Here is a 25,144-nt window from a genome sequence, read left to right as displayed (position 1 = left end):
AATTCCTTCTTCATGGTGGGAACCAATCTCTCCTTTAGGCTCTTCCTTACCAGGCTTGTAGGCCAGTGTGTTAGGATGCATTAATCTGCCAGGTTTTACCTACTGCTCTCGTCCTGCATGCTCCCCAGAAGCCATAGGAGAACAGGCAGCCCCTTAGATGTCATTACCCTGCAGACCTCTTGGTCACAGCATACCCGGTCTGACTCCCTGCACAAAAGCAAGGTCAGAGGCTCCTGTGCAGGCCCGTCCAACACACCATTTCACTCAGTCTACCAAACACTCCCACTGACTTCCAAGTGCCTTGAATAAGATCTTTATTGCTTAATGGAAAGAGATACTTTACCATCTCAGAGGACAAATGTAAGCAGAAGTACCATATCACGCAATCCTTTTCCAGCTGCATGGAAGGCCTGTGCATATTCTCCTGCCTTCCATTTTCAAAAGGACCCGTTACTGCCTCCAGCTTGCTTCTTTCCCCGGTTGCCTGCCAGTAGTGCTCAGCTCAGGCAGCACTGAGCAGCTGGAAGGAGAGCAGCATTTTGAAATCAAGAGGATCCTGTTTGCCCAAAACTCTGAAGCAGATCTTCAAAATACTGATGAGCAGAAGTCATGCTGGACAAGTGAAGAGCAAGAATTTTTTACTCCTAAGGAATCACTAGGCAAGCCTTGTGAGAGGAGCTTAAGGCACATGAGGTACTAGAGCTAATCCTTTAGTGGAGGAGGTCCTTTATCTTTTCTCCTTTACAAAAAGTCTGCTAAGGGTGTTCATGCTCTGAATCTGCAACTTTCCTGTTTTTGATGACATCTGAGAGCTAGCAGCATCATTCCAAGAGCAAGGGTGTAAGGAAAACTCCATATTTTGCCAGGCCCATGCAAAAATATAAGAGCTGGATGCAGAGCGGTTGCTGGAAACGATGACTGTTCGTACTGCATCGCATAATTCCCTTCTAGAGGCTGGCTGCGATATTAAACTTCAAGGCTCAGAGAGGTGAGAAAGGATGCTGAGGGGATTAGTCATTAAGAGCAGTACCAGGGAGAATGGTGACTGCTAAGCTAGTGCCCTGCCTACCGGCTCTATATAATCAGGGCTGTCTGATAACACAGCCTTGCTGAGAACGTGCCGTTCCTCTGATTTCTCCACACTGTCTATTACAGCTGGATTCTCAAGTTGAAGAAAGTTAATGAAATCTGTCAATTTTGATGCCTGGAGAGACTCATGTGTCTGATGAATACACCTGCTGTGGACTCAGAGAAGCTGAATTATGCTATTTATGGCTCTCCCAAGCTGACTGAAGAGTCTTGGCCTGTCAATCAGCCAGGAGCCCTTCATGTGTCTCACAAACTGAAGAGACCCAAATAAGTTATATCTAGGGCATAAAGCCTTGCAGAGGGATCTTTCTTCTGCCTGATATTAGGAGATCAGGGTTTGAAAAAGCCAAAACTTTCGAAAGAGGCCTCAGTCTGATCCCGCCATGAGTTGCCTTGGGCTGAGTGCATTCCCCAAGCAGAAAGGCAGCTACAAAGTCTATGGCTTTTTTGCAAATCTTAAACTCATTCCTCTCCATTTTTATCCTAAGCAGTGCATGATTGCCCAGAGTGACAACTCAAATCCATATATGGATGAGTATTCAAAGGGACAGGCAATACCCAGCTGTGCAGGCTGTCTGACTGCGGAGCTCATAGGCCCAGCATTATGTCCCCAGTGCAGATTTGCTGAGCACACTGGGTTGGCAGTCACATCCAACTTTTGTTTTCAATAAATTTTCCCCTCTCTGCATTCATAACAACTCAATTGGAAATTAACAGTGAAGGCAAATCACTAGAGAGGGATGAGCAGATATTGCAAATGGGCAGTAACAAGTACAGCATTTTCATCTGGGCAAATGCCTTTTTCATCTGTCTTGACTTTGTAAATGACAATGACTAGATTAGGAGGAAACATGATGATATTTATTTCATCTTATAATTTATTTTTCCTTTGTCTTAGTCACACAGCAGATAGCGGTAGAAGACTAGTTTACAAAGAATTTCAGTGCCCCTCAAATGACACAATTCTAAACTTCTTTTGCTTCTCTATACCTGTCAACACAACTCACTTTATTAGATGCTCCTTGAATTTCTTGTTACTGCCACAGTGAGGCCTGCATATACTTAAAATACTACTTTTTGTTTTGCAAGGCTAAGCACAAAGTAAGCAACAGCTCCTGCCATGAGCCTCAAATTAGTTGCTACTATCTTCTTCCCCAGCTCACGATCAGATCTAATCCATGAGTAAATTGCTTCCTGCCTCTGCAGTGTGTGCGTGTGAGAACAGAGACCTAAATTCTTGCCCTGGAATGCTGCTTTAGCCAAGATGCCAGCTTGTCCAGTAGGCTTCATTTCTGATCTGTACAGGAGGAAGCATCAGGAGGATGACCTCCTCTCAGCTTATTTGTGGCATATCTGTGCAAATCTTTCCACAGAAAATAGAAGAGTCTGCTGGTACAGATTTGTGTACCTTGAATTTATGGCTTAGCTGTCAAAATAATTGAAGCACACCTGTGAAAGCTGGGAATACTTTCCCTTTTTTTGTAACAGCCAGTCAGGAAATGAGAATGGCTTCATTGACTTAACACAGTTTAAAAGAAAAAAGACAAACTGAGTTAGCGTCATGATTTTAATCTTCAAAGTGACTAAAAATTTACCTTAGACTCCAAAATCTCTCTCTCTTCCCATCCCATCTCCTCCACCTCCTTCTGTGCTGGAATTACAGAAAACCAGTTCTGGACAGTTTTCAAAAGGGACAATGAATGGAATGCTCCAGCTGAAATCACAGTCGTGTAGCCATTGGGCAGCCCTCCAGAAGGTGCCATGAACTGCACAGACACTATTTTGCATCCTGAGTTGTGGTCGTAATCTTCCCATTCAAACCCTGACTCACGTGTCTCTTGTTGACACTGCCAAAGCCCAGAAGTTGCATTTAGACATTTCTGGGTGCTGATGTCTGATTTCTTTCTCCCAGCATAATTGGACTTAATAATGAGAGCAAGCACCAGACTAGGTACCTGCATTCACTTTTGCTGAGCACTTGAATCTTATTATAGGTCGTGGAGAAAGAGATGTTAAATCAGTCTGAAAAGCATCTGATCACATATCCCTGGAGTTTTGCTTTCTGAAATGTATGTGGTTACCACGAACATTTTCCTTACGTAGTGAATTAAGAAAGTTAAGGTTTGGCTTACCCGGGTGGTTTAGAAGCAGTGCACTTCGTAACGTAGTACCTTAAGCAAGTCTTTTAGGGTCAGATTTTTAAAGCATTTTGGTCTTTTAAAGATAACAATAAAAGCCAGAAGACCAACTGAGATTTTTGAAGCCTCTTGATTTACATGGAAATGAGTGTGATTTTTAAGATTTAGGTCTTTGAGACTTGATTGAAACTCAGTCGAAGTCATGATATTGACTAGGGTGAGTTGTGTGCTAGACACTTGCTCCCTTTTGAGCTTCATTTTCTCATCTATAAAAAAAGAATAATTAGTCTGCCTTTCATCCACCTTGGGATCTTTTGTCTGTTTTGGCTGTGATCCCGTAAGAAACATTTGGGACAAAGAATGACTTAAATATATGCCAAATGACCTATTGAACCAGAGGGAGAAGGGTGTCTAAAACACAAAAGTCAGGCTATCCATTAAATGTTCACAGAAATAAGATGACCTTCAGAAAAAACATAAATTTTTAAATCAGCAATGGAAAAAGTGAAGATCAACTCAAAAACTTTAATGGAAATGAACATTATTTCTCTTATTTTGGCAGCTGCTGCATCTGATGTTATCGCATTTCATTAGCAGGATTACAGATATCATTTCAGATGTGCAACATAATAAAAGAAAAGGCAGCAAATCTATTGAGATGTAGCTTGAAGCAGAACTGGCCCTCTCTGCTCTCTGGGATATTGTTCCCGGCTGAGATTTACAGGGCTCTAACAGTGCATCACAAATGACATCCTATGTAAACAATCGGAGAACAAATGTGAGATGCTATTTAAATGCCTCATTAAGAAAAGGAAATTTCATAGCTAGATTCTTTGCTTTTCTTGCTTTGGCAGTAGAATTTAATTGACAGATCTAAATGAGAAACAACAAAATTTGTTTACCAGAATTGCCTATTATTATTTAAAATGGGCTTTATATTAATGCCGATGGCTCAATTGAGAAAAGGGTAGTGCAAGGCCTTGTAGAGGTAATCCAGGCCCTAGAGAATATCTAGTCTCATGTAAAATGAAGAATTAAAGCACACTGAACTATTAATATAAGATGCTAATGTAGTTTTGGTTTTTAAACAGCTTCTATATCAGTTTACATGTGGATATTACATTTTTTGTCTGAAGGACAGTTAGACTTCCAACAGTAACTTGGTGTTCACCACCAGACTCATGTAGGTTTAATGTTCATTCAAGGAACTCAAGACACTAAAAGCCCCAGTAGGTCTTCATGATTGTGAAAAGAATCTCATGTCCATTAAAAAGACTGATGCCTGTTGATTATGGCAGGGTCAAGAACATTTCAGGCCTTTAAATGTGCTCTGCATCTGTATCAGGATTTTCATAGGAGTCCCTGTGCTTTTGGACACCAAAATTGGGCAGATGGTTTTACAGAAGGATCCAATGGTTTCTCCTATGAGGAGCTGCATGAATTGGGTCTGCATTAAATGTCCCAGGAACTTCTTCTGAAATAAAGCAAACAGGCTCTAGATAACAGAAAGTAAGAGAATCTCCCATGCCAGAAGGAGAGGTGCTTACCTCCTTCTTGGAAAGCTCTGGGAAAGAAAAAAAGGGACAAAGCCCATGGTGTCACCTCTGCTAGGGTAGAGAAGAGGCAGCAGCCTTAGTTGCTAAGTTCAGACTTTCGACTAGGTCTTCTCTGCCTCATGTCTTCACTGTCTGTGTTTCTGAAGCCCCCAGCTTCCACAGGGCCAACAGGAGGTGTGACGTAAAATGTATCTGCAGTTCTGGGGGTAGGATCAGGTAAGCAGAACAAAAGCAAGGGAGGCTGTTGAAACCTGAATGTGAAAGATGTCACCCTGTGATGATGACTTGTTTTGCATTTGTTTTCTTGCGCGTTCTCTCTCATATTTGTAGCCTGTTTATTTTTTTGGTTTGGCATGGGGGGAAAATAAACTCTAGGAACAATCAAAATTAGAAATCTTTCAAGCAAAACATAATATTTGCCACTGCTTCAATTTAATAAAAGCAATGCATCAAAGACAAGAAGCTGAACAAATGATTCACAATAAAAATAATGTAGTAGAGGGGTGTTCCACCTCTTTCTAAATTGTCTCCAAATTGCAGTGATATCGAATATATTTGCTGGAAATGATTCACCATAGAAATAATTGATATGTGAATTATACTGGATCTGCAGCTCATTCACAATCTGTGCTCATGTAAAATGTGGGCTTGTCTTGCCCACTGCCTGGCTCTTACTGCTGCTAATGGATGTTAGGTACTTTAGTGCATCTACCTCTGTATTCCAGCTTGGTTATTTCCAGTCCCCTAAGCATGCTCCTCCACCAACCGACATTAAATTGAAATTAATTCCTATGCCCAGCAATGAGTCTCAAAGTTTTCAATGAAGTACCAAAACACGTCATCTCCTCTCTGGGGAAACAGGAACACAGCCATTTCTTGATCCCTCAAAAGACTCTGGAAATAGAAGCTACCCAATGTTTCACCTACTACCTTCTTTTTCTCATTATTTTGATCTCTTTTTTGAATGTTTGAAAATAAGCAAACATACACAAATAGATGGGGTCCCTGAAAGTGTGGAAAGCTTAGCAGTATCTAGCTAAGAGAGGATAGGGACTTCTTTGGAATTTGCTCATCTTTAGGAGAATAATCTAGTTTTTCCTGGAGATAACCCCTGAACCCGTTAGGTAAGAGCAGTGGTTGCTGCATTGCCTGTAGAAGGCTGCCAACACATTGCTTAGTTTGGCCATTGCCAAGAGCTGTCTTAATTTATACTGAGATGACTGCATGGCAGCACCTTGGTCGAAGGAACATTTTTGATCTCTTAAAAAAGAAACAACAAAACAAAACACTGAGGTATTGAAGATCTGTCATAAAACTTCAATTTCAAATCGAGTAAGTCTAAACAAGCACATTGGACTCACTACTTGCTAGATGCCTTGATATAAGGCAGGCTTTGAATGTGGCAATGTATAGACACATTTCCTGTGTGATCTGAACTACATTTACGACATAAAGGTGCAGGCATTGAAGCCCAGGGGAAAGGTGGCTGTTTCTGTATATACTTTGCTCCATTTTGGTTATAGATAAACTGTTTAATTATTTAGCATACACCTTGGAAAGTCTTAACTTTTCCTTCATCTCTTTTATTATTGCTTTTGCGATGACATATATTGGATGCAGGTTTAAGGCTGCAATCTAGACACTATTCTCTTTCACTGCACATTTATATTCCAACTTGGGTTTTTGGGTAATATGGCTCATACTTTTGATTTCCTGTCAAAATGAATATAGGAGGTGCAATGTTTTCCAATCAACATTTCCAGCTCAGAAAGCTAAGTCATGCCTAGCATCAGTTAGCAAGACTTGATTTTCTTCTTTAGGCAGGCAAACGTAACTTACATAGCCTGGCAACCAGAAGTTACCAAAGCTTCTATGTAAAGAAAGTTTATAATCTAAATTATTCCATAAATGTGGTTATAAAGAAAATGTGGAGATAGAAAAAGTAAAAAGAGAACCGTGCATGAAAAATCAGAGGCTGAAAAACCAGTAAGTCAGTCATGAAACACAATACTATTTTTTTTTCTGTGTTTAAAATATACAACCTCACATTCTCCATAAACAACTCTGAATTCTGAAACAAAAGCATTCTGAAACAAAAGCCCTATTTCTACAGCATAAAAAATATTGGTGAAAACTTTCAACTAATTCTGCTTGCAAATAAGAAGGCTAGCTCCAAAGATTTTCACCGAATTTTTGACACTGTAGTAGAACAAAGAGAAGGTTATGCCAGTGGTTTATTTGCTCTGAACAATGCATATTGCTCTAATTCAAGTACATATTAAAGGGAAGGCAGTATTTTTTTTATATGCTGCCATTAGAGCACAAGTTTTTGTTCACAGTCTAGATGAGTTGTGGCTATAACATTTACAGAGGAAAAGCAGTAGAGGTGTTCAAAGGCCATTAAGTGTTTGCTGTATATAACTGGATGAAATCTCATCCCTCAAGTATGAGAATGAGCATATTCACCTAGCACTATCGCCATAATCAAGTCCCACAGTGATCATGACTGTGTAAGTGTGGAAAAGCAATTTTAAGCATGTTACACTTCTTTCTACATGGCTGCCTCGTGGTTAATGTGCAGACAGCCTGCCTGGGTTCATCTCCTACTGGGAGAGCTTTAGATGGTGTGTCCTGTGCTCTCCGTGTGGCCTAGAGCATCATTCACAGCATGCACAGGAGGTGACCTAGAATCAAATATATTTGCTGTTTATTTAAGGAAAATTATTTGTCCTCTGTTGCAGAGCTAGCATGGGAAAAGCAATTTCCCAAACCCTGTGGCAGCGTTTCTGAGGCCCTGAAGCCTTTGTTCAACCTAGAGTAACATGGTGGGATGGAGAATTAAACCAGCCCAAATAATTCCTCCCAGGAAGGACACGGGAACATGACTGAGCCTCCGGCTTTCATGCTAATGTTTTACCTGCTGCCAAAGCAGGGCAAATCTGTGCTACCTTTTCTTCATTGCCTGTGGAGAAACTACAGTTTAGCTCTGGTATTAGCGGAGATTAATTTTCAGTGTGGTAAATTTACCAATGAATCTATGAGAAGTTAATTTGCACTAAGGAAGAAATCACGTCAGTTCAAATGTGTTCAGCTAACTGTTGATGGCATTGGTACGGCCATTAGATAGAAAATCCACATTGCTATTAGGGTTACTGATGGAATGTATCCTGATTAGATTAGAAGCTAGAGAGAGTGCTATCCCCTGGACAGTCAAATACTGAAAGAAAATCATGCTTCATTAGCATGTTTTATTAGCTAATTGACTAAGGAACTCTTTTAACGAAACACATCTAGAGCCTGGGGTAGGACCCTCCTCTGCCCAGTACACCTGTGGTGGAGGCACAAATGAGCTTTTCAGCCATTTTTGCTGTGTCAGCTCTGATTGTTGGAGCATCAGGTACTTTCTGATGCTGGAATCAGCAGAGCCCCAAGCCTGCAAACAGTGTAGGGTATAACAGCGGCCTTGCCAGTTCTCTGCTCTTCGCCTCATGCTGCTACCTAAATGTGCTCAGGACCTGTGCTGAGCTAGTATGCAAACTGGAGTTGGGATACTGATTTCTGAATTGAGGAGGCAATGGCCTGTGTTATCAGTGTTCTGAAACACTGCCTTATCTGTAACACTGCAAGGCATAGCACTGTTTGTTCTCTCCGAACCTGGCACAGGCTGAACATGAACTAAAGTTTTGAAAGAAACAACATTTTAAAACAGGCCTTTATACCTTATTACTTGGGTTTTCTGAGACCACAAGGGTAGTCAGATACTTGTTCAGATGTTCTGATTTGCTGCCTTTGAATCCCTTGTCTGGGTTAGCTACTGCCACACCAGTAAAGGTATCTGAACATGTAAACATTCAGGATAGATAGCAACTGATTTCATAAACCACCAAACGTTAATCTGCATTTTTAAAAATCCCATGATAGAATACGGAAAGGCAGATAAGAGAAGGAAGGATATTTTTAGTCCCTGGAACACATATTTAGTTTGGCAAATGTATACTCCTTAACATGCAGTTTCTCATGTTCTGCTCATTCATTGTATCAAGGCTTCACTGGCAGAGTTCACATTTAGGAAAAGAATCCTCCTTGAGTTCTCACAGCCCCCTCAACAATTATCTTTGTTACCCTTTCCAAACTTGTAGAGGCAGGAGAATCAAATATAACTTCCAGAATACAGATCCTCCTTTGGCATAAATTAAACACCTCTCTCTTAATTGGGGGTGACATTTCAGAGCCCAAACACAACAGTCTGCAGATACAAAGCAGACTCTGTGCTATTTTAGAGCATGGATCACAGGACACAGTCCTCCCTGGGAATCCCTGCTCAAAAGAATCCCTAAACCCATTACACAGAGTCCAGCTTCACTGACCAACCTGCCCATCACCCACCACCCCACTCCCCACAGTGACAATGCACTACTCTGTGTGCTGCAGCAAAGGCAGCACGAAGTCAATGCTGCAGGGAGCCAGGCCGGCTGCTCTGCCCCACAGTGCCGGATGCCACCTTTGCACCTTCTTGCACTGATTAAGGGCAGTCCCTTATGGGAATGATGCCTCAAGCTTGAGGCTTGTCAGAGTATCCGTTTACTCGTTTTTCTGTATTCTGCTCTGTGGTTGTTATTAATGAAATGAAAGGTGAGCCTCATTCCCTTTCCCTTCCCTTGCCCACGCACATTCATTTAAATGCAAATCCACATAGAGAGATCAAAATTAATTATACTTTCTGCAGCAGGCTACACAGAAAATTGAAGTGCACACGGCTGGATTTTTCTTTTTCTCTTTTTTTTTTTTTGGAAGTAGGAAGGATAAACAATATAGAAAAAACAAACAAACAAACAAAAACCCAGTGTTGTATTCTTGCTTGCTTTTAGCTTCTGATGCTTTTTGCTTGTCTGAATTTCCACAGTTGCTTTCAGTGTCAAGCTGTTTCAGAAGAAAATTGAAAGCTTAATCTGCTAGTGACATAAATTGACCTCTAAATGACAAATAATATTCTGTTTACCACTAGTAAAAATTGATCTTCATTAGGAAAAACTGCTGACTCTTAAGAAACTTTTCCATTATTGCCCAATCAGAATATAGCTGAAGTCTGATGTGTTTGCTTTTTGTGAAAAAAAAAAAAAAAAAAAAGTTGGGGGTGGGGGTGGGGGGAGAGGAAGGAGTGTTCTGTTCCTCAAGTTGTTCAGGCATTTATAGAAGTTTTTTGCAATGAAAATGCAATCAGATGAATTTGATTCATCTGAGATCTTCCCTGGAAACCTTACAAATTAAACAAATCAGAGAAAATACTCAGAGAAAAAAGCTGACAAAGAAAAGGGATTTGTCCCGGGGTATGGAGCCATTAAAATCATCATCCATTTCAGTACCCTGATGAGATTTTACTGAACACTGGATCTGCTCCTTTCACTGACTTCTGATAAAAACATGGATCTAGTTCAAGACTTTGCTACAGGTCTTTAAACATTCTGATATACCACATTATAGGTCCTACAAAAAAAAAAAAAAAAAAAGAAAAAGGCAACAGCCCAGCTAAATTATCCTGGATCTAGCAAATACCTGCCTGTCCTGGTTTTAGCTGGGATAGAGTTATTTTTCTTCCCAGTAGCTGGTGCAGTGCCGGGTTTTGGGTTTAGGCTGAGAACAATGCTGGTAACACACGGATATTTTAGTTGTTGCTAAGTAGCGCTTACTCCAATCAAGCACATTTCAGTGCTCTGCCAGTGAGAAGGGGCACAAGAAGCCAGGAGGAAGCAGAGACAGGACACCTAACCCAAACTAGCCAAAGGGGTATTCCATACCACAGCACATCAGGCCCTGTATGTAAACTGGGGGGAGTTACCCACAAGGGACCGATCACTGCTCACATTGGGCTGGGTATCTGTCGGTGGGTGGAGAGTAATTGTATTGTGCATCACTTGGGTTTTCTGAATTCTCCATTTATCTTTTCTTGTTGTTCCTTATTGTAAGTATAGTTATTGATGATTTTATTTCTATTATCACTATATTTTACTTAATTTCAAATTATTAAACTGTTCTCATCTCAACCTGTGGGTTTTACATTCTTCCAAATTCTTATCCTCTCCCTGTCTCTCCCAGAAAAGGGGGGGAACTGGAGGGAAGTGAGAGAGAGGCTGCATGGTACTTAGTTGCCAGCTGGGTTTAAACCATGACACTTCCCAAGGCCAATCCTGTCCCCTAAAGGCTTAGTGAGAGCTGGAAGCAGCATACACTTGGTGGCTCTGCAAGCACATCTGGGCTCAGGAGCTCAGTATGGTGCCAGGCCAATACAGCTGTCTGGTAGCTGGAGGAGGCCTGGCTAGAGCTGGTGTCTCAGCATTAGCCCTGAAAAAAAGAGACCCAGGTGACTGTGCTGAGTGATTTGTGGGTCAAAGCAACAAAACATCTTTAGGTGTGTGGCCAAAAAGGGCCTTCTGAGTGGGACCTTGCTTGCCCCAGGCTCGCTGCTGCAATTCTTAAAGTGAGCCAGCCATTCAGATTGCAGTAGTCAGCAGCTGTCATTTATTACAGTGAAGGCAAAAATAGTAAGTAATAGCTTCAGATACTTTCTTTCTTGGTCTTATGGCCCAACTTAGTTTTACTGTGGTTCTTAGGTGTGTTTTGCTTACTGCCATCATGCTCAGGAATCACTCTGGTGGAATGACAGCACAATAAATCTCACAGCCTTTTCTTCCAAATAAAAGCACAAAGCAACAGCTTCAAGTCATTTCAGCATCCCACTTTTCCTGCTGTCAGCTCAGTACAGCAAAGGGTATGCAAACCTTAATCCAGTACAGGTTATAATTGTAAGCATGGCAATATTTCTATCCCCATTTTCTCAGAAGCTTTCCTGTCTAAAGACACCATCCCCACACATACTGGTATGTGAATCTTTCCTAGCAACCTCTTCTTATTGCTACACAGATATAAAAACTAACATCTGATTAAAATGAAGGAATGTGTTTCAGCCGTGCTCAGTTCACATGACCAAATGCTGTTACGTTTCTCAGCTAATGTGTAACGTTTTGTGATGATATAAGGGATACTGGTGCTGCAGTGGTCCTCAGAATTGCCCTTATTTCTGCAAATCTAAACTTTAAAACTAAAAACTAAAAAATAAAATAAGGAAAGTTTAAAATTTAAACTTGAAAACAAATGTAAACTTGCGGTTGCTGATTGATTATAGTTATTTTGTTGTTCATATCATCCTATTCATATCACAGTGAGTATTGCTTATAATTATTTAAGGCTATTTGTCATTGCAGATGCATGGGTGCTGAAATACAATGAGAAGCAAACAATTTAACTGATAACAAAATTAGCTGATCATGGAAAGTCAGTCTGCTAATTATCTCCAAATTGCGTCTGTCAACTCTGTTTTGCATTTCTTACACTCCGTACTCCCCAGAATAGCTTTTGCAGGGCCACGTTCTAAGGAACACACTGAATTACCTACCCAGTAAGAGAGGTCTTCATCACATTATACCTTTGCTGTCTTACAGGTTCATGTAACTTCATAAATACTTTGTGAAAAATGTGCATTTGTGTAATTTACCACAGAACAGGCAATGCACTAAAGAATTTTTATCGAAGGCTCTTTCTGAATCTTGACAAAAATTAGACTGACCCCTTCAATTTCGTAGCTATTGGAAAGTATCCAGTACTTAGATTCCTTAGTTGTTAAATTTTCAAAACCTCTTGTGATATTTAGGTAGTGGAGCACACATGAAGCTCAGTTTGAATTTCATGTGGATAGAAAGTACCTTTGGACACTTTCAAAGCTGCATATGGGCTTTTAAAACTGTCCTGTGGTCCTGTGATTGACAGCCTGCTCATTTACTGAAATTCTAGTATAAATGCAGTGGAAAAACAAACTGTGTGAGCAGTGGGACCAGTAGAACTTGGTTTTCTGTGTATCTTTCCTTAGCGGAATTGGCAGCTGGGCATGGTACTGATACTGTCGTTGTAGCAAGCATTTGTATGGTTATTTAATAGCACTGCATCTCTTTTTTATATCCGGTATCGACAGGTGATTTCATACTTGTGTATGGTCAAATTAAAGGTGGCTATCAGTTTTTATATATCCTGTCAGTTTGCTTATGTTTTAATTTTTGTTTTAAATAGTTGCAAGTAGAACAAATGACCCATCCAAAATTAAATATTTTCTCCTTATGTCCATTTTTAAAAGAAGTTATTAAAAGTGAGCATTGAGTCATTTTCTAAGAAAATACTCTCCTATGTTGAAAAATGATGATGTTTTAAAGGTATCAGCATTAAAATATTTTAACAGTTTTTAAGTAAAAGCATGGAGTTTTTCCACAAAGTTGGAACAGATTTCCGACAGAGAAGATGGAATAAGGTAAAAGGTTTAAGACTTCCCATGAATTGCTTACACTTCTGGACTAAATGAAGCCTGTATACATGGAATAAACATTGTCTGAACCATAACAGTATGAATCATGGAATTGCAGAACAGTTTGATTTGGAATGAATGTTCAAAGATCATCTAGTCTGCCCCTCCTGCCATGGGAGGGGACATCTTTCACTACATTAGGCTGCTAAGCGAAGAAGAATGATGTTGATGTCACTTAAAATCAAGGAGTTTGTGAGGGATGGGCAAAGCTTTCAAGTGCCTAAGTGCATGAAGTTGAGGGGTGACCGTAGTAAAAGACCAAGACAAACATCAGGAGAAGGATAAGTCAGGAGGGTAGAAATAATCAAATAGGAGATGGAAAACCAGGATGACATTTCAATAGCTGTTCAAACACACAGCAAAGAAAGAAACCAAAGCTGTCCTACACAAAGTCAGAAATCTAAGAAATGTGATGGAGGACCCACAATATTGGCTAAACATCAGAGAATATAATACTGGCTAAATAAGGCTGTTGTTTAAACCATGAAGTTTGAACCACTGTACCTGCTTTTTCAAGTGAAAACTGGTTGGTGATGTAAGTGGGCTGAAATGTTATTTTTGCAACTTTTTCCAAGTGTGAAATACCTAGCCAAAACTATAGCCCTGCTTAAGGGAACTGAGCAGCTCTGCTGTTCACAAGGACTATATAGGGATGAGATCTACTCATACCATGTGACTGAGCTCTGATGCACTATCACAATGTCAGAAAGTAAATAATAATACATTCCTGATCTTAGATACAACAAGATAAACTCAGTCAGCCGTGCTCTTGGACTGACATTAATCTCTGCAGGAGGCACCAATGGAAAGTGTTAATAAGAATAAACTGAAAGTAAACCATACTGAAAAGAAAACCAACATCTGCAAAAGAGAAACCCTCCAGAGAAAACTTCCAGACTGGAAATGAGAGGAGCTTTGCCAGGTGTGGGAGTGTGGAGGAGCCTTGGAGTGCTGCAAGCAATTGCATCTGTGTCTCTATCTTTAGTGAGTGCTTGTTTACTCTACCTGGGAACATGCACTCTCCACATACACTTCTATACTCCTGCTGATGGCAGGTTAAGCTAATCTGCTAAATGATGCCTCTATGTGTCCAAGAGAGCCATCAACCCCTTATTCTGACAGGTAGTAGCAAGAGTTAATACAGGTGGTAATTAGTTATTTGGCTTCTTTTCACTATTAAAAGGAAGGAGAGATCATTTTCTTTAGGAATGACATGAATGTGTGTTTGCCAGATCCAGGCTGGGTTGGAATGGCTTCCCAGATTGCCAAACAGAAATCCAGAGCTGTCCTAGTGAAAGCTCTGGAGGATTCCCATGGGAAACAGTCACAGGAAGAAGGCAGAAAAATGCTAACAAGTGAGGCCACAGTCCCCTTGGCTGACTGCTATCAAGTGGTGAGCAGGCAAATCTTTGATGTTTTGGAATGCATGGGGTTTCCTCTCTATGAAATGAGTCTCATCAAGCTGATGAGTTTCTTGAGATCCGAGAAATAAAGTGTGGTCATACTTCTCTCCAGAAAGCAACACTGTTTTTTTGCAGGAACCCAGACAGTTAAGGCTTAGGAAGAGCCTTGCTAAAGTCTGCTGCCATAAAGACTGAAAATTGGAAACTTTCATGTTCAGACTAAACCCACGACAAAAAGAGATGTGTTTCGACTTTGTTCCCTACTCCATTTGTATACCATTTCCACTTGATGTTAGATAGTCGCTCCCCACCGATAGTAAAAGCTGGGAAGGAATATCCCAACAGCTAATTCCAGGTCCCTCCAGCAAGATACACACAACACACAAAGGATAGTCTGGAAACCAGAGAGGCACAGTGGCGTGATAATGAGGTCACTGCAGACAAGCAGTGGCAAAGGCACAGTTTCATCTGTCTAAATCTTTGAGTATGCTTGAACATATTGGTGTACTGAGGCTAAAGGACTGGAAATGTGTGATGACGTGCTGAAACGCACAACCTCTGTTTGCCCTTGTGAAGATTATGAGCCATACCTAAAAGCACATTGCCACAGGATCAGGTAAATTGGCTTTTATTGAAACATACTGTAATATGGGGAGGGGAGAACTGAGGAGAAGATTCCAATTTAACGCAAGTACATTGCATTTCAGGCTCCCAAATAACTATTGATATCTGCTGTCCTGGAGCAAATCATATCTTCCTTGACAAGTCAGACAGCTGCTCTTTCTCTATCTTCCTTTTGTTATCTTTAATAGCCATGGATTGTTGTAATACCTGGAAAAAATAATGTTTGTGACTTACTTGATGGATATCTTGCCTTCTGCCATTAGCCCTGGTTCATGGGTTCATCTAATGCCTGTTCCTGCCTACCTAGAAAACTCAAACCAAATGATTCTGAAATGAGCCTGTTCTGAGTGCCACTGCACAGTGGGTACAGGGCACATTGTGTACTCCCTTTCCTCCTAACTCCCTTTCCTCCCTACTCCTGTAGCTCCCTTTCCCCTCTAGCTGGCAGCTGGTGGGGTCAACAATCTCTCCTCATCATCCAAAATACAGTTAAGGCAGAAGAAACATGTGGAGTTCATCTGATCCTCCTCCTCAGAGCAGGGTCAGCTTTCAAGACCCATAAGACTGCACAGGGTCTTCCCCAGCTGAAGCCTGACTATTTCCAGGGAAGCAGATCCCACAGCTTCTTGGGCAAATGTTCCCATGTCTGATCACAGTTGTTGTGAAGAACTTTTTTCAATTTGTTTAAGGTACAGGAATACTGATATACAGGAATAATTACAATTGTAATGCAGATCTAAAGAAAACTGTGGCTGTGTTCGACTAATTTAAGCTGGATTTTGAACTGAAAAGACAAAGCAAATCTTTTTCAGGCTATTGACTGCCCTAAGGTGTATCAAAGGAAATGAAGAAAATGCAGTAGAAATGGCTGGGGTGGTGGTGGTGGTGGTGGTGATAGTGCAACTGACACATTTATTACAGAGTTTTGGGAAATACACTAATAAATAGGGTCCTCTTTATACTTCCCAGTGGTGAGCACACACCCCCATTTTTGTGTTTGTGCTGATGGAGCATTCAGCGTAGAGACTGGCCCTTCCAACACTCCTGTGGGGAGAGGGGATTTCTGGTTCTGTATGTGTATTGTGCGTTCCTCCTAGCTCTCTTGTGTTCTCCTTGTATAGCTGAGACTGAAAGAGAAGATTTATTTTAACCTTACATTTGTAGCAATCACCTGAAAAGAATACTAATAGAAAGAGAAGTTTAGATCTCCTACCATGAAATTAACCACCATGCTTTGTGATTTTAACAGGTCCCCAGTGGTACCCTTCCCGTGTTGGCCTGCAACTAGAACGCAGTAAGTATTCATATGGTTGAATACAGCTACCTAATGCATTACTAATCCTCTGGCAAGTTATCCTCTTAACAATATTGCTCTCTCTGTATGTGTTATTAGGTGAACTGTTGGCACTTTTTCATTAATTGATATCAATGATTAACTTATTAACTTTCTCATTAATAATGGAATCTAATAGTTTTCATAACCACTGAGTAAAAATTCTTCAGGATACAGTATATGATCAAATAATGAAGACAAGGCAGTTTGAAAACCATTTACGTACTTCCCTCACTGCATTATCCCTTTCAATACTTGCTCACAGCCTCATCAGAAGATGCAGCTGGCACTGTTGTCAGTACACCAGTTCTTGGTGGACATGAGAGTGGGAGGTGAAGCTGCTATGGGCTGTGTGGCATTTGTTCTGTGGACGCGGCATTGCAGAGCCACAGAAAATGGCGGCTCAGCACCTGGTGGAAGTTAGCACCCTCACTGACATAAACAGCCATCAAACATATGTTGAAAAGGAGACACAATGCATAAAGTGGCTGTTGGGGTTTCCCAATATCCCACTTACTGGCTCTATTAAAAAAATTGCCATTTTATGTCTCTGTGTGCACATTCTGGATCCATCAGAACTGGAAGCAGATGCCTGAGAATACTGTGAAAAGCAATGTTATGCTCAGATTTATACATCTGGTCTGCAGAGGTCAGGCTGCTTACGAAAGGTATCATGGATTGTGGGCCTTTGTGCAAAAAATTGTACTCATCATGATGGTGCCACCTATTGTAAAATACTTTGAGAATGCAGGTGTTTCAGCAGAAGATACCAGTGAGAGAGACACCACATAACACTGACTTTCCCATTAGTCTTGCAAGACAGAATAAAAAGTGCTCTAAGAAATTGTCTGTGTGATTCCATGGCATGTTTCTAATGTTCTAGATTAACAGAGATAGCACCATAACAATTTCTATGCATTGCTGCCCAACATCATGTCAGCCTAATGTTTTTGTTAAAATGAGAGCAGAATAACTCCAATAGAAATGTAAACATTCCTAACCTGGAGAATAAGTACCAAGTCACCAAAATAAATCAGAATACAAGCTGGGCCTACACCTTGACCATTACCAGGCAGCTTATGTGTTACGTTCAGCCTCTGAGAGACTGCCTGTTACTCCTTCCATCTTCTCTTTCCTTTTTGTCATTACAGGTGGGCCCTATTTGAAGGATTCTATTAGCATTCAAAGCCTTGCTGTTTCCTCCATCATTACACTGTATTTTACAGACCTGGGTCAGCAGGTCGGTTGGACCACAGTAAGTATGTACTTGTACCAATCAACGTGATACATCTTAATGTATAGTGTGTTTTAGCATCAAATTACCCCAGCTTCCTCAGCCTGCCCTTTCCTATGTCAAATGGTGCAATTACTTTATCAGTAGTCAAACCAGAATTAAATGGACAGTGAGTCAAGTTATCAGTGTGCTAACTCTGACATCTAGTTAAAGATTAGAAGGTGGACATAACAATATTGCCTCAGGGGGGAAAAAAAGAATAAATTAAAACCAGTTTTAGCTTATCTAGGGTTTATATGCCTGTGCAGGACCTGTTGCCAAATACATTAATGTGGTGCAAGGCTCCTCAGCTTTGAAGTGGAAATACATTAAAAACAAAAAATGGATTTCTGGTAACCCTGTTACCAATGCAGGAAAATTATTGAATGGGAATGTCTTACCTTTCGATCGCTTGAAGAACACTTTTGAGAGAGTTGTGAGGCCAGGGATTCCAGGCAGAAGATGCCCAGCCAGGCTCAGGAGTCACAGGAATTTTGAATCTCTTGTAAAACAATATCATTTGCTATGGGCAGACATGCCTGTCTGTTTTAGTTCTGCTCTCAGTTTGACTTCAGTTATTTTACTGTTAAGCAGGTGTTGGAAGGTCAGGCTGGTGGGAGAGAGGCAACATGTTCCACTCAGATAAGGTTGTGGGGAACTCTAACCTTACAGGCTCACCTGTGCAAGAAGGAAATGAAAGATGCAATTCTTTCACAGCCCAACAGCCAAAGAGTTTGAAAGGACAGTGAAGGAATGAGAGATAAAGAAATCTTTCCAACATTCTGTAACAGGAGTAAGGGGTGGAGCTGAAAGTAGTCTCACTACTAGTCTCATCTAGGTTTTGCTGTAGTTTGCATGTACTGTATTAGTTGGAGTAACACACAGCCCACATCTGTATATTGGGTAATGAGATTCCCAATTTCTGCATTGAGAAACATGAGTAAAACAGAACTACAGGTTCTGTAAGCCATTAAAGCCATTCGTAACAATGGAAAACAAACCATTAACTGTTTGCAATTCCTTTAGTTCCTTGCAAGTGAGTTTCTGCTAGCTGGCATCATGGCTGTAGGACAAATTATTAGATTCTTCCCTCAGACAGCCCACAGATCCCACCCTGCTCACATGGGGGTACAACAAGCCCACTGCCCTTCCTTAGCTGTGTCTGTAGGGGTGTAGCTTGTGAGTGTCAGGTCTTCAAGCAATTTGAAAATGATATTACTGGTTCTTCTTTCCAGTAAGTCACTATGAGCTAGGAAACATAACTATAAGATGCTTAGAATGGACATACTCCTTTTTACAGCTCCTTTTCTGTTAAGCAGTACACTCAAGGCGGATGTTACTGCTAGCACTGCCCTTGACTTTAGCAAAAGTCAACTTCTGAATCAGCACTGTAAGGTCATATATCCATCTTACCTCCTCAAGCTCACGTGCTGGGAAGCAGATAGCCCTTAGCAGCGCAAACTTGGCAAGTTTTAGCCCCTGTGAACAAGTCCATGACCTATATATACCCTTCCTGGTTCTAAAGACAGGATCCAAATCTCCAGGTAGTGACAAGCAGCATATTTCAGCGGAGTTAGAGCTGTTCATACTGAGACCTACTCATTTCAGCAGAGGTCTGTGAGCTTACCAAGGCTGAGATTTTACTCCAGTGATTCCCATACTGATTAATGCTAGCTAGGGCCTTGTTTCCCCCCCAGCCCATCTCACCACCTTTCAACCATGGAATTTCCTTGCAAAGCAAAATTCCGAGTAGTACAGCCTCCTGTTTTCTACAATTAAGCAATCTGCAAGAACCTTATTTATTCTCTCCTTTCCTTGTGGCTTATGTAGCCTTAGACAATAACATAACTAAAGTTTAATATCCCATTACAAATAGTGCAGTTATGACTAGGTTGCCTAGTCATTTTTTTATGGTTTGATCTGTGTGTACAGGAAGTTGACTTCATGAGTTTCTGAATATTCATCTTACACCATTCTGTTCTGTATTCAAAATTGTCTCCATTCTCAGTGGCAGAAATCTTCTTCCTAGCCACATAATTTAAAAAGTCAAGAGATTTTTATGATAGCTAGTCTATAGCAATAAAGTTCACAGAACATTGTATTCTAACAATAGCAATTAAGAACGCATTTGTACACAGGACGTATAGTTTTACTCTCATTTTTACCGTGCTTAGAGCTCCCATTTTTCCATTTCCCTTGATGCTTTATCAGATTTACACACATGGTGAGAGATGTTTCTGAATTAAAGGGTTGACATTTAAATAAGTGAGGCACAGAATAAAAATATTCTTATCTCATCAGCAAAATGATAGCTGAGGCACAAAGGGCCACATTCAGACCTGAACTCCAAAAATAGGCACATAGAAAGACATGGCAATATGTCAGTGCTCCAGAGGTTGATGCATTAGGCATGATCTGTCTAGGAGAAAACTAAGCATAGAGGTGGGTCTTATAGGGCTTTGTCACCTCACTGGAGATCACACTTGAGAACAAGAACACTAAAGCCTCTGAGACTGGTTGACCAGATTTCAGCTCTAGAGGCTGGGTTGCTCTGAGGGAGGAAGAGGAGAAACTAGGGTGAGGGATTTATAGTTCTCCTCCACCGGAGCAATTACTTGTCAATCTATTGAGAATAAGGCCCTTTACCTGGGGTAATGTGGATAGAAATCTAACCTCACCTGGCTCTTTTAGAAGAAAGGACATGCTCATGGCTCATTTCCAAAAAGAAATTCAGGGACAAACCAGAATCGTTTGCTTAGTATCATGGATTTTGTTAGAACTTTCTCTCTACTCTGCCTTCTCTTTTATAAAACAAATATTACTGGAAACATATAATTTACTTTTTGCACAAGACTTACCCATTACTTTACCCTACCTGGAGGGGATAGTTGAGGTTTACTGAATGATGCAGCAGATATACTAATGAAAGCTGAGCTTATAGATCATTTCTATATACCTTTTGTAAAGATTGTACTGCCAGGAGTCCACCGGAGTCATGGGTTTTACCTTTAATCTCTGTCCAATTTTGGGCCTAAGCATGTTTGACAGAGACATCTTCTTTTCACATATTGCAACCTAGCATGTGACTTTTTGAAAACATGGCTGGCTTTTTACTGCTAAGAATGCATACTGCTGCTGTAGTCCAAAGGAAAAAAAAATCTTCCTGATCAAATTCAGACTTCTACTAAAGCTTTCCTCATTTGAGCAGCGATTGCAATTTCTGACTTATCAGTTTCTGTTGTCTACTTGCTACCCGGGCAGGCTACCAGAAGGACTGAAATAGAACTAAGACAACAACATGAAACTGTGAAAAATATATTTTAGCGCCAAGTCTGTGAATTTCATAAGATTAATTCTGAAACAGTACTTCAGTAAATATTTTTTGTGACTATGATTTAAAATTAGAGATCGCTTAAACACTTTTGACTCCTGAGAGCCTTAAAATACTCAGGCTGGCAGCAGAACTGCTCCATTTCAAAGCTTCTGCTCGATTTAGAAATGTAGAGACTAATATTTATTTAAACCTAAGAACATCTTTGAAATCTGAAAATCCATGCTTTCACTAATTAGTCTGTTCCCTTCTGGATGGCAAAGCAAAATTATCATAGAATCATAGAACGGTTTGGGTTGGAAAGGACCTCAAGATCATCAAGTTCCAACCCCCCTGCCATGGGCAGGGACACCTCACACTAAACCATGCCACCCAAGGCTCTGTCCAACTTGGCCTTGAACACCACCAGGGATGGAGCATTCACAGCTTCCCCGGGCAACCCATTCCAGTGCCTCACCACCCTTACAGTAAAGAACTTCTTCCTTATATCTAACTTAAACTCCCCGTGTTTCAGTATAAATCCATTGCCCCTTTGTCCTATCGCTACTTTTCCTGATGGAGAGTCGTCGTGTGTGTCCCCCGTGTTCCCCCCCCCCCCCCCGCCTCCTTGTAGGTTCCGTTCAGATACCAAGTTAGGCATTGTGGAAAATGAACTAGCCAAGAGATCTGTGTTTGAAGCTTTGCAGTTACGTGTAGCAGGTGTACACAGTGGGCAAGTGCATACTGTATTGAATAATTAGGTGCACCTCTTCTCTTGGGGGAGTTTGGGTCAATATGGTTCTCCCCTTCCATCTTACTGGTGCACAAGTACCAGTTTTCTTCTGTCCTGTGGGTGTGAATGGGTGGTGAGTAGGGAAGGAACAAATTTGCTCTGACTGTGGCTGGCAGAGCTCACTCAGCTGGTCCTGCAAATGTGGAACAATCCCACGAAGTCAAAGGGATGAGTGTGATATGAAGCAATTAATGAGTATTGATGGGTTTGAAAAGGAGGCAGCCAAACTGCTGCAGATTGATTTTCTCCATCTTCTCTATCCTGAGGGCAGCTTTGAGCTTTCCACGGGGAACAACTTGAGATGTTTCCCATAATTTGGGAAGGGAAAAAGAGACTTCAGTAACCTGTTAAATAGGATGTAGAAGTACAGAAAATTATAATAGAAGAAAAAAGAGAGGATCTGAGGAATTTGCAGGAGTGGGAGGGCTGGGAGTCCTAGAAAACTACTGGACCAGTGTGAAGATAATGTAAGAAAACTCATACGGTCATTGCTTTGGAAGGAATTTGATGTCAAGGTAAGAGAGAAAGCAGAGGATCTGTGGGATGTGTCGGTGGAAAATGTCACTGAATGTATTTCTTAGTGGCTACATATCAAAGCTTGCATTCAAACACAGTTAGCTATGGGACAGGATCCTACAAATTGAGTAACAGTTTCAGGGAATTGTGGGTACATGAAAAACTTAACAGCAGTGCCAAATAAACAGAATGTGTGATTCTGTGTATATCTGTGACTGGCTAAAGAACAATAAAGTGTCAGAGAGAGAGAAATCCCCAAGTGGCGTTTCATTGCTGAAACTTTTGGACCAATAGGTAATTTGATCATAGAAGATGATCTCCAGGAAAAAAAGAAGTCACTATTTACTCTACAGCACCTTTCCCAACTACAATTAATTGTAACACAAAGTACCTCCATTTTATAGTTAATGGCTTATACTTGGCTGGGATTTCTGCTTGAACACACAGTAAGTGTTTCTCTGCCTTGGTACAGCTGGCCAAGTCATGAGCTGATGCCAGTCAAATGCTGTGAACATTCAAAACGTTATAATATAACCTTTCACAGAGGCAAGCTACACACACAAAATGGGTCTAACTATTTATTTGATTAATAATTTTTAACCTTCAGAGTTACCAGGACACAGCAGTTTGTATTTGCCTGTTTTCTTGCCATAGTTTTACTTGTTCGTGTCTTTCCTTGAGCCACATGTACTTTTGGCTCTTTGTTACTGCCCAGTGGCAGCATGAAGTCAACTGATAAGTGAACTGTGAAAGTGCCCAGCTGGCAATTGGGATTCCTCAGAGGCTGTTTCTGATAAGGCAAACAGTGTTGCAATAATTTCTCTTGGTCTCAGCAACAAATGCCACTAGCTCATGATGGACCATGCCAATGTGTCATCTTTTCAGGTGCCAAAGAGAGTTAAAGGGCTACTAGGAAAATTGATTCTGAAGGGTGAATGGTTTAGTTGTTGAACACAGTACAGGCTGGAGAACCCATGCATGTGTGTTTATAGTAATCCCTTGATTTTTTACCAATTCAACAACAAAAAGAGGATAGAGGGAATTCAGTAAGCATAAACAGAAGAAGCTGTTTCCTTCAGTTATACACAACTTTATTCTTAAACCCTTCCTGCTACTTAAGAAACAAAGAGCTACTTGATGTAAGGTGCTTATAAGTGTAGACCCTTTCCTATTTGTATTTGGAGTAATTAGAGAGGTTGACTGTTTGTTAATCTACACAAATTTGAGAAGTTTTAGTCCCTCTGGAATGTATAAGACTGTCAAAATTATTTTGTATGGGAAATTTTTGCCCAGTCCTATACTGGGGGTAAGGAGAGCACAAAGATGAGAGTGAACCAGAGTTTGGGAGACTGAACCAGTGTTTGAGAGGACCAGGTACCCCTTTTTTTATTCTTTGCATAGCTTGTCTGTTGACCTTGACAAGTCACTGAATTACTCTGTATTTCAGTTTCCAGATGTGAATCATGAAAATAATAGTATTTTCCTCCTTGCAAATTGCTTTGAGGCTTCTAGATGAAAGGCAGTGTGGAAGAGCTGCTCGAGGTTATTAATAATTGCCAGGTGTCAAAAAGAACTATCTCATTTAGGTATCTACATAGCAGATGATAAATATACATTTTAAAATGATACACATTATGTGACAGATTTCAAAATGCTGTCAAAGCCTGGTAGAGATTTGGCAGCAAATCTGAACTCACACTGTGTTTGGTTACAAACAGAACTTGAGTGCTTTGCATACATAACATGTATAATATGTGTGTGTAAGAGAAGAGCATTAATTAATTTGCAGTAGTTTTCCATTTTGAGTAAGAAACATGAAAAGGCTTGTGCTCCCAGGGAAGAATCTTGACCAGAGTATGAAGTGGTCTGACTCCAAACCAGTGATTTCAGACAACTCAATCTCAGGAGAAGAAACCAGAAGAACGAAGCTGGGATTTCACCTCCCTTTCCCCAGGGGGAGCACAGGCCTGGATCAGGGACAAACAGCATGCATCACTGTTCACTCCCCACCTCCTGAAGCTGGCCTGAGTCAGCTGCAGTTTTCCTATATAATCTTTTAGCAAATCCATCCCTGTCTCTGCTATTTGCAGTAAATATTGAGCTGCAGCCTGAAATACTCTATGGAAAGGGAAGTTTCAGGTGCCCCTGCTTGCACTCTTTAAGTTTTTAGAATGGGTTAGCCAGTTCCATGAGAACTAGAGCAAAAATCACTGAATATTTAAGCAGCCCTTAAGATTTGTACTACTTGATGCAAAAGAGCTGCTGCTGTTGCAGATTTTTGCAAACATGAAAATACAGAATTTAAAGAGGTGAATATTTAAGGGTGCTGCTAAAATTATGCCGTTATCATATCCAGGTAACTATATGGGTTTTAATGAGCTGGCAAAGCATATGAAGTAGAAATTATTCCAGAAATTAATAATGTTCCTTAATGATCATTAGCTAAGAGCACTTAGGGCTGGGATTGTAAAGGGAGTCTATGGTAGTTAGATGCAAAGTTGAATATGATTTGGAGACTTGAGGGTGTTCAACTGCCTGTTTCTCTTGGGTTTCTCAGAAATCCCAGCTGTGCTGCATACACTCACACATAGTAATTGCCTGTCTGATGTCAGTAATGCTGCTCTTTACGCAGTACCTACTGTCTTCAGTCTGACCTTGGCTCAGACCTGAAACTGGTGCCTTTGTCTCACATTTATCAGAGA

The 25,144-nt window shown here is 40.7% G+C and overlaps 1 protein-coding gene across 2 annotated transcripts in view; it reads left to right on the top strand.

Annotated features, from left to right (window-relative positions):
- Positions 1–25,144, top strand: part of TECRL (trans-2,3-enoyl-CoA reductase like) — a 63,624-nt gene that overhangs the window by 18,355 nt on the left and 20,125 nt on the right. The window contains exons 3-4 of one of the 2 annotated variants that reach the window (XM_065689704.1): positions 16,467–16,511; positions 17,702–17,790. In XM_065689704.1, coding sequence (XP_065545776.1) covers positions 16,467–16,511; positions 17,702–17,790 — 134 coding nt within the window. Of the gene's footprint in view, positions 1–16,466; positions 16,512–17,701; positions 17,806–25,144 lie in introns of both variants that reach the window. The other variant, XM_065689694.1, reaches the window with a different exon arrangement.

Source organism: Lathamus discolor, chromosome 1 (genome assembly GCF_037157495.1).
Source record: "Lathamus discolor isolate bLatDis1 chromosome 1, bLatDis1.hap1, whole genome shotgun sequence".
In the NCBI taxonomy this organism is placed as follows: domain Eukaryota; kingdom Metazoa; phylum Chordata; class Aves; order Psittaciformes; family Psittacidae; genus Lathamus; species Lathamus discolor.
This window is presented reverse-complemented; position numbering and strand designations above follow the sequence as displayed.